Source organism: Tupaia chinensis, unplaced genomic scaffold, assembly GCF_000334495.1.
Source record: "Tupaia chinensis unplaced genomic scaffold, TupChi_1.0 Scaffold145860_1, whole genome shotgun sequence".
In the NCBI taxonomy this organism is placed as follows: Eukaryota; Metazoa; Chordata; class Mammalia; order Scandentia; family Tupaiidae; genus Tupaia; species Tupaia belangeri.
This window is the reverse complement of record NW_006205718.1, coordinates 2,211,716-2,221,573: the sequence shown is the minus strand read 5'-3', so window position 1 is coordinate 2,221,573 and position 9,858 is coordinate 2,211,716. Positions and strand designations below refer to the sequence as shown.

Here is a 9,858-nt window from a genome sequence, read left to right as displayed (position 1 = left end):
ACCACGGTCAACTACATGGGAGTCCAGCGACATGGCCATTACGCTAACTGCTGGTTCCCAAAACCATTTTTTTCCTCACTAAACCAGTAAGAATTGCAAATCTCTAATGGCTATTTTCTTAGTGGGATACTACTATTTCAACAGATGCAAAATTTTAGTAAAGACATACATCTAAGATATTGGTGAGTACATGAACGATTTTTATGGTAGATGGGAAACTATGGGCAGGGATAAAAATTCTCAAGCCGAGACCACAGCCAAGATAATTTAAATCAGAATCCTGGGTGTGGACTCCAGACACTAATATTTTTTATAGTTCCGCTAGTGAGTATGTAGCAAAGGTTGAGAGTCATTAGATAAAGCAGGCTCTAAGACTGTAGTTCTTAGCTATATCTGCACATTAGAATCAACTGAAAGCTTTAAAAAATGCCTAGGGTGCCAGCAGATGGTGTGGTGGTTAAGGCACTGGACTCTTACATGAGCTGTGGTTCAAATCCCAGACTTGGCAGTTTGAAAAAATATCACACTGGGTGCTTGTTTGTATGGGCCTCAAATCATGAGATGAGAATGGAGAAGGGGATTGAGTGGCCATCCCTTCTAGGGCATGATCTCTAGCTTTCCAGCTCTCTGTCTCTGTCAAGCACGCATGCCCTATGAAAAATAAAAAAATTAAAAAATCCCCAGTACTTTTGCCATATCTAAATTATTTTTGACGAAAATACAAGATGTTATTCACTCATAATTTATTTTTTCAGCTAATCTATTGTGAATATTTTCCACACCATGAAATATTTTTCTATTACTTTATTTTTAGTGCCTGTATGGTTATTTCATCATGTGACTATATCATTATTTATCTGGACAATTTTTTATTGGATATTAAGTTTTTCATATTTTATTATTAAAAAAATAAGCCTTTGATGACTATCCTAGTAAATGAATCTTAATGTGCGTTCTTAATTATTTAACCAAATAAGTTTATAGAAAGGGAATTCATGATAGGACCAGCAGTTGGCATAATGGCTCTGTTGCTGGACTACTATGCAGTCGCCCATGGAGTCCTGGACCCGGTGGCCTAAACTCACGCTGGGTGTGTGTGTGTGTGTGTGTGTGTGTGTGTGTCCAACATCTCAAGAGGAGAATGGAGGAGAAGGGATTACAGCATGGCCATCCCTCCTGGAGGTTGATTTCTCACTTTCTGTCTCTCTGTCTCTCTCTGTCTCTCTGTCTTTCTGGCGAGTGCACACAACACCCTATAGCAAAAACCTCTCAAAAAAAAAAGAAGAAGAAGAAGAAAGGGAATTTACGGTTCAAAAATTTTGTATATTTTAAACATTTTTGACACATTTTATAAAATTGCCCTCCAGTAAGTTTGCACCACTATGTAGTCCCATTAGCGCTTGAGGAAGATGTCCTTCCTTTCACATCTTTGCCAACATAATTATTTCAAGAAGCCTCTGCCAATGTGTTAAGTAAAACAAACAAATAAACCAAAAATCCCCTATTTTATTACTGTTTTGATTTGATTTTTTTCCTAGTGAGATTAAACTCTGATAGGAAAATTAAAAATATTTTTAGAATAGAGGCCAGCAGGTGACATGGTGGTTAAGTGTTGGACTCCCACATGGTGGACCATGATTTGAGTCCTGGACCTGGTGGCTTGCTTTCTCACTTTCTCTTCTCCCTCTTTCTCTCTCTTGAGCACATATGTCCTACAGCAAATTAAAAATAATAGTAATAATAAATAAGAAGAAATAAATCTTAAAAAATTATTAGAATAATGAATGTATATGACTACAGTCTCCATACCAAACGCCTTATATACAGACACTCTGAGGCAAACAATACATTTTCTGTTTACTGAGAGAGAGACAGAGACAGCGAAAGAAAGAGACCTTTGACAGAATTTTATCATGCTATGACCGTCCCCCACCTGGAACCTTCCAGCTAGCCAGAATAATGGGTGCACCATGTGCCTGAGATCGAACCCCAGGTCTTCCCCTATGGTTCTAGGATCTTGTATCACCTGTGCCACTGAGACTAGTGTGGGCAAAAAATTCTTTTAGCTAATTGTTCTGGTGGTTACATCCATGTCTGTAAATGATTCAACCTCTATTTTTTAATGTATTAATTATAAACATTTTCCCTTGACTTTCTGCTATGATAAGTGAGAATTCATATTTTCATTCCCACTTTGAGTAGAAATAACATTTTTGTTTGTTTGTTTCCTTATTGATTAGATATTTGTTTATCTATTGTCATGTTAACTAGACTGCCTGTGTCCTATTTGCTTGGTTATAGAATCTGAGATTAGAAATAGTTTTCCCTCAACACTTTTAATGCGTTGCTTTCTTGTCTTTCAGCATCTAATATTGCTGATAAGAAATTTGGTATCATTTACATTTTTGTTCTGTATTTGGTGACCTGTTTCATTTTGTTTTTATCTTTCACTCTGGAAACTTTTAGGATAATTTATTTCATGTTCTCTTCTTCCCTCTCCACCCCATTTCCATCTCTTCTTTCCTTCCCTTCCTTCCATTTTTTCTGAAATGCCCCAAGTTGATTTTTCTTTTCTTTCATATTGATGGGCACTTAGCAGCCCTAAGGTCTGTGGTACATGCAGGTTACATTGCCTCTTTAACTTTACCTAACTTTTCTCACTTTTTTCCCCTTCGATGTTTTCCTAAGTACCTTATTTACCCTTTAACATTATCCTCTCTGAGCTAGGCACAGTTCAGGAGTCAATCAATGTTTGTAAATTTCCCCTGAGGGGATCATAAAACAGGTAGCATACACCGTCTCTAAGAAACTTACACACTGTAACTATGTTACTTGGAGAGATATTCTAATATCAATAAGTGACCATGGTAAAGTAGAAAATTTCCTTTACTTGAGATCATTATGAGTAAGTCTTGTTTTAATTTGCATATTAGTATTAGGATGCCCTACTAGGAGTGGTAAGATGAGTAATATTTAGGATATAACATTTTCACTCACTCCAAAGGGTGATCCTGTCCTTAATAAAAGCAGAGGCTAAGAGTTCATCTAAGTACATGAACTTCTCAGAGGGACTGAAGAAATGTGATTTTTGTGTTATTTCCTAGCGGTCTGATGTAGTTCAGGGTGGACCTTAATGAAAGATGGTTGGCAATGCTAGCGATCTTTTTCCAATGTTAGATGTCTTAAATACTCCTTGAAAGTGCCTACTTTTTACTATGCTTGAAGTCAGTCAATTGTGGCTGCATACAGCAGACTCTGCCCTGCTAACAGTGACAGAGGATGTAAGTGTGGCAGGCCCGGGGCTATCGCGAAATGTATTAGTCCACTCATAACATGCCAAAAAGACAACAGGGCCTGAATGCAAATGAAGCAACACACCTGAATCTTTATTCATTTCCTTTTAAAAATGAAAAATAATTCATAATGATGTTTATTATTACTACAAAATGGTTGATAAATAGAAGACTATGTGTGACACATATGTAAGCTGTAAGCATGCTAGTAAACTGAACAGCCACACACCCATCACCCAATTTAAGAACCAGGACTTCATCAATACACTGAAGCTTCCATGTCCTTTTCTTTCTTGTCTCATGTCTCCACTTCCTCTCTCAAAAAGTAAACATAATTCCAGATTTTCATTTACCATGCTAATTTTAAAAAAATGTTCTTTCTGGGAAAAAAGAAAACATATATACACAACTGCAAAATCAATTTTAATTGTTTAGGGAAAAAAATCTGATAGAGAAAGAAATTGATGAACATAGTAGTGAGGATCCATGGAGTGAAAAAACAATCTGGAGGAAAAAAAAAGACAGAAAGAAAGAAAGAAAGAGGAAGAAAAAGGAAGAGCAGCAAAAAGGTGTTGGTGGGGGAGAGATGACTGGTAGTGTGGAGACTTGGAATGTAAGAGAAGGAAGGACTTCAAGGACGGTTAACAGTGCCCATGGTGCTGAGAGCTGAAGTAAAAGGAAATCTCTTCAATGCCTTCAGGTTTAGCAAGAAGGAGGTTGTTTGCAACCTGCTGGAAACCATTTTTCAGGGCTGGGCTTCGGCATTGAAAAGGGACCAGAAGCCAGATTACCATGGGCTGTGGAGTTGGTGGGAGGTTTGGATAGAAGCAATGAACGTAGACAGTTCTTTCAAGAATGTTGGCAACGAAGGGAAGGATGGAACCAGAAGATGTGGATTCATGCCCAGGACTTTTGTTTGTTTTAAGATGGGAGATACTTGAGAATATTTAAATGCAGTTGTTTTGAAAGAGCCTGAGGAAATGGACATTTTGAAGAATGGGAGAGAGAGAAGATACTCTTGAGGAAGAATAGTAATCTCTCGAGGAAAAGGGAATTTTTACGGAGAGTTTACTACTAATTAGGCACCAAGCCACCACAGAAACACATGGAAAAATAAAAGATGATTCCTGACTTTCACAAAGTGATTGTTTTAAATTTTCCTTTCTTATCTCTCAAACCCTTCTTTGCCCAAAGTAATAACTTTTTATTTTTTACCTGAGACATGTTCTAAGAATCACATTTCCTGAGAGTAGCCAGTTGTTATGAACAGGATCAGGGAGAGGCACATGGGAGACCTCAAAGGTTTTCCTGAAAAATGGATGATAGACACACAGATGTCAGTTGTATCATTTTTCTTTACACTTCTCTTTTGTATGTATGCAATATTTAACAATAACAATTTAAAAAATTGTTACATAACGGAGTGGAAAATATGTCAGAAGATTATGTTGCCAGTTGATAGTTTGAATGGTGGGCTCATGAGTGTTTTATATGCAAGTACATTTTACATATGCAAATCTATACTTTTATATGTATCAGATATTACAAAATACACCATTTAAAAAGAAAAGGAGCAGGACCAGCAGCTGGTGTGGTGGTTGCGTTGGCTGGCTTCCCATATGGCCGACCCCGGTTTGAGTCCCAGATCCACTGGTATGTAAAACACGCCGAGGTGGTGTGCATGTGTGCCCAAAATCCCAAGAGGAGAATGGAGGAAAAGGGATTGAGGTCTGGTCATTCCCCTTGAGGGATGATTTCTCACTTTCCCTTTCTCTGTCTGTCTCTCTTTTCTCTCCAGCAAGCACATGAGCCCTATGGCAAAAACAAAACAAAACAAAACAAAAACAAATAACAAAGGGGCGGTTCTGTGACCTGGTGATTAAGGCAGTTGGCTCTCACATGGCCAATTGTGCAGTTTGAGTCCTGGTCCTGGTGACTTGAGAAACATGCCAGGAATGGGTGCAAGCATGTCCTAAATCCTGAAAGGAGAGAGAAATGGAAGAGAAGGGATTGTGGTGTGATTATGCCCCATGGAGGGAGCTTTCTCCTTCCCCTCCTCTTTGTCTCTCCCTCTTTGGCAAGCGCACCATACCCTCTACCAAAAAACAAAACAAAACAAAACGAAAAAAACAACAAAGACCAACAACAAAAAAGAAAATCAAAGAACAGAGAGGTGTCTTCCATGAACTTTGTGAAGATTTATCAATCTGGAAATCTTAATTAGGAAATTTCTGCTTCTGTGTGTGAATGGGGCCAGGAAGATTAGAAGGAATGAGTGGGAGGATACAGGCTTCTGAGTCAGAGTTCAGCAGTCTCTGCTTGGCCTTTGTCCTCCACCTTTGATTGTCGTAGGTGAAGCTGTGTAAGCCTTCATTATCTGCCTGGTCCCGATGGGTCCAGATGACAGGTCAGATGAAAGGCTAATGCTACTCATGTGGCTTTCACCGGGTCTCTGCCTCCACGTGTGGCCACTGCCTGCCAGGAAACTCTGATGTCCTATTAGGCTATGGATCACCCCCTGGATCCCAGTTGTCCGCTCGGAGGCCACTTGTCTTCCTTCCTTGCAAGCCATCAAGTCTAGTCTGCTTTTTTCTCTCTTCCCTAATTGCCTCTTTCTCTAGTCTTTGATTTTCTCTTCTCTGAAGACTGGCTCTTGAATAGGGTGGGTCTCCAGCTCCTTCTTTTGATACCTGCTAAGGTACTTTTTATTTCATCTTTATTTTACTAAGGCTGGCCATTCAGTGAGATGAGGTTCTCTTTTCACTGGTGAGTCTGGTTGAAGGACTCCCTTTGACTTGGGTGAGCTTCCCTGGGAACTGCTTTGCAGCCTGAAGCTCTTCCTGAGAGAGAGTTAGAATCAGAGCCCAGGATGGAAGGAACCTGAGAGTGGAGTCAACTCTCGTCCCTTTCCTCTCTCCTTCCAAATTGTCAGACCTGCCTCATAGTCTGAGGCTCTCCTCCATTCTCATTTCGAATCCTGTCTTGATGTCCACTACTTGGTGAACCTCCTCAATGTATTAATATAGGTTCTTTTTTTGTAGCACATAGTCCTATGGAAGTAGCACCATAGGGTCAAGATGTTTCCTCTGACATTCAGGTTTCTGAGATGCTTCCTAGTGGGGCATACGTATCCACCGAGCACGGCACTAGGCAGTGCAGCAGGACCCCGAAGGGAGTTAGAATCAGACTTCAGGGTAGAAGGAACCTAAGAATGGGGTCAGGTGGGGGGGAGATGACAGGGGCCCCAGGAAAAGAGAGATTCCTGTAGGACTGGGTAGCTCCCTGAGCACCTGGCTACTGTGAACCACACAGGAGGCTGCAGCAGGACCTGGTGACACCCCATCCTGGGGACTTTATTATACTTGCCTGTGTTTCTGGGACTCAGTGCTGTCCTTCAGCCTCCTCAGAGAGTTGGAGACTAGAGGCTGGTGCTGGAGGTGGGACCAGCTGCAGGTGTGGGGAGCCACCAGGCAGGGGGAGCGCCATGTCTGTGGAGGCTGGGAGAGAAAGATCTGGGAGAAGAAGAATGGAGGAATGTAACAACCTGGAAAATGGCTGAGGTGAGAGGTCCGACAAACTGTACCCTCTCTCTCAGGCATGAGATCAAACCTCAAGTTTAATCTCTGAAGACAGAAATAGGGGTGATCCCTGGTTGCAGAGGACCAGATCATAGCTGGGAAACTGTGGCACAGGATGGAGCAGGGTGCTGGCCCGACTGGTGTGGTGCTGCATTAGGCAGGGTCCCTGAGAGAGGGGTAAGAATCAGAGATCAGGGTCAAAGGAACGTGAGAGTAGGGTCAGGTGGAAGGAGGTGGCAGGGGCCCAGGAACAGAGAGGTCCTGCAGGACTGAAGAGGGCTGGGTAGCTCCCTGGACACCTGACTGCTATGAGCCACACAGGAGGCTGCAGCAGGGTCTGGTGCTGTCTTAATGGAGGTCCCTTGGGAGGGACACTGGGCAGGCCTGCCCTGGCATATGTGTTACTTTATGGCAACTGCCAGCCTGCGGCCTAGATTCCGATGAGCATGACAGGCTTAGAAACATTTTCCAAAATGCAATGATTGGCACTAGGAGCTGTGGATGCTTGAAGGACCCCAGACAGATATTCGAAGTCCTGGGTAATGATACCATTGGAAAATGTGGACATTTCAGAATGCACTGAGAACTCACTGCGTTCTTCAGCCTTTAATTCCAATTTCTTTTCCAAATCCATCATCAACCCAAAGTACTACACATGGGAAAACAAACATGCTGAGCCTTTTCCTGGGCTCTTGCTTAACAAAAATACAATCGGCCAAACATCTTTAAAGGGAGAAGGTGGTACCCTCTCACAATGCAGATGTTGTAATGTCAGTTCCCTCCCAAATACACAGAGCTGACTGAGAGGCAGCAGAACTGATGTGGGAGCTGGACAAGTTCTAGGGAGGGTCTGGGAGCAGGCTGTGAAGTCAGCCAAGCTACTGCCTCAGCAGGCTGGCAGTGGAGCAGCAGGAAACTGGGAGTTCAGTGGAAACCACGCTGAGTGCGGTTTCCTGGCTCTGCCTCTTTGGGACAAACTCTTGAGGACTGAAGACAGGGGCTAGTTAAATACTCAGGTGCTTAGGTCTCTCTCTAGATTTTCTGCTTTGTGATCTCCCAATGATGCTTCAGAGTGTTTTTAATGAGCATGTTCACGAAACACTGGTACTGAGGACAGTGCATCTTCAGTCAGGGGAGTTGGCCATTAACCTAATCCTCTGCTGGCCCTCTATCAATGGCGTTTGCTGTGATTTGTGTCTGGTGGTTTCCACCCTTGCTATGGCCTCAGACTCTGTGGTAACACATGGGGACCTTATTTTGAAACAGAATGTTATGATTTAAAGGGCCCTTTAAAAAAGCCAAGGAAGGAGGCATAAAATTCCCTGTTTTCTAGATCACATGCTAGGCATTTTAATAGTCACCTCATTTATTTCTCAAAGCAATCTGAGATAGAGTATTAGTTTTTTTTTTGTTTGTTTGTTTTTAATCTAGAGGCAAATGAGGCTATCAAAGGCTAAGTATCTTGCCCCAAATCATGCATTTTAAAGGGGTAGAGCTGGGACGTGGCTGTAAAAGGCAGTGTTCTTAGGGCCAGCAGATGGTGTAGCAGTTACATCAGTGGACTCTCACATGGCCTACAGTGGTTTGACTTCCGGACCCAGTGACTTGAAACTCACACCAGGCACATAAGTTCCCAGGAAGATCATGGAAGAGAAGGGACTGTGGTGTGGCCACCCCCCTGGGGGGTGATTTCTCACTTTCCCTCTCACCGTTTCTATCTTTCTCCAGTGAGCACATGTGCCTTAATGGAAAACCCTCTTAAGAAAATGAAATGTTCTTAAGGCTGTCCCACATGGGAATGTTCCTGGTTCAAGTCTGGAGACCTCCCTGAGTATGTCAGACATACACCTGCCCATCATCTGGGACTGGCTGAAGCTGGGGGTGGATCACAGTATCAAGAGCTTGTTGGGGATGCTGTTTCTCTCTCTCATTCTCTCTCTTTATCTGTTGCTCATGGAAGAAATAATAATAATAAAAAAGAGCGAGCTAAGATTTATTGGAACACTCTCCAGTTGACATTAAAGCCCTTAGTCTTTCTAGCTAAACATATTGCTTCTGGGGTCAGTAGGACCCTTCATTTTGGAAAGGCAAAGAGGCATGGAATGATTTACAACAAGTTGCACAGAGAGTTTAAGTGTGTCTAAGAAAGGGTCCCCAAACCCCTAGGTCTTGCTCTGGTGCCCTAACTCCCAAGTCATTCAGGAGCCAGGCAGGAAACCATGATCTTGTAAGCTCCATAGAGGTTTCCTGCACAGAGCTCCTCCTGTGTAAGGTCTCTGCAGAGGTCTGCACTCAACCTGGTTTGTACTTCTGGGCTTGATTCATCGACCAAATTCCAGCAGATGTTTCTGCCAAGATCACAGTCCCTTGTATTATCTTCCATTGCCCATTTCCCATGCCTGAGAAAAACTAGGAAAACTACATCAAAGCAAGTGTTTCTAAGAGTTGAACATTTACATGAGTTTTTAAAAAGTTCTCCTTGAAATAGTTTTAATAGTTGCCACAATAAAGTGAAAGAGGAAGGCTTCCAGGCAGGGCAGAGAATGTGGCAAGGTGACCACATGTGAGAATTGCTTCAGTGGGCAGAAGGAAGCTCACTGTCGAGCAGGCTGTGACCTGGCAAACAAAGGCAGCAACCCTTGGGTCATTCTCAGTAGCCTCAGGACATCAAGGGAAGCAGGAACTACACATGTCACCCCCTTGTCACCGCCACCTCACAACCCTACAATGCTCTGGAATAATGTGAGCTTTCTTCTTTTCATACCTCCTCTGTAAAGCCCCTTCTACTTGAGGGGTTCTCCTTGATTTTGTCTCTAATCAATTCCTGTTCTGTCTCTAAAGTCAAGTTCAAATTCTGCCTTCTTCATGAGTATTTTTCTTACTCTTCATATGGCAATAGCCGCACTCCCACTCAGACTTCTCGGTGCTTGGCATCTCTTGCACCATTCCACTAAGTGATGCCATATATATATATATATACACATACA

General features: G+C 42.4%; 1 protein-coding gene across 1 annotated transcript in view; it reads left to right on the top strand.

Annotated features, from left to right (window-relative positions):
- The first annotated feature begins 3,946 nt into the window (after positions 1-3,946).
- LOC102483251 (histone H3.3-like) overlaps positions 3,947-9,858 on the top strand; it is a 9,283-nt gene continuing 3,371 nt past the window's right edge. Inside the window, exon 1 of the mRNA XM_006168536.1 lies at positions 3,947-4,097. Within this exon, the coding sequence (XP_006168598.1) occupies positions 3,947-4,097 (151 nt within the window). The remainder of the gene's footprint in view (positions 4,098-9,858) is intronic.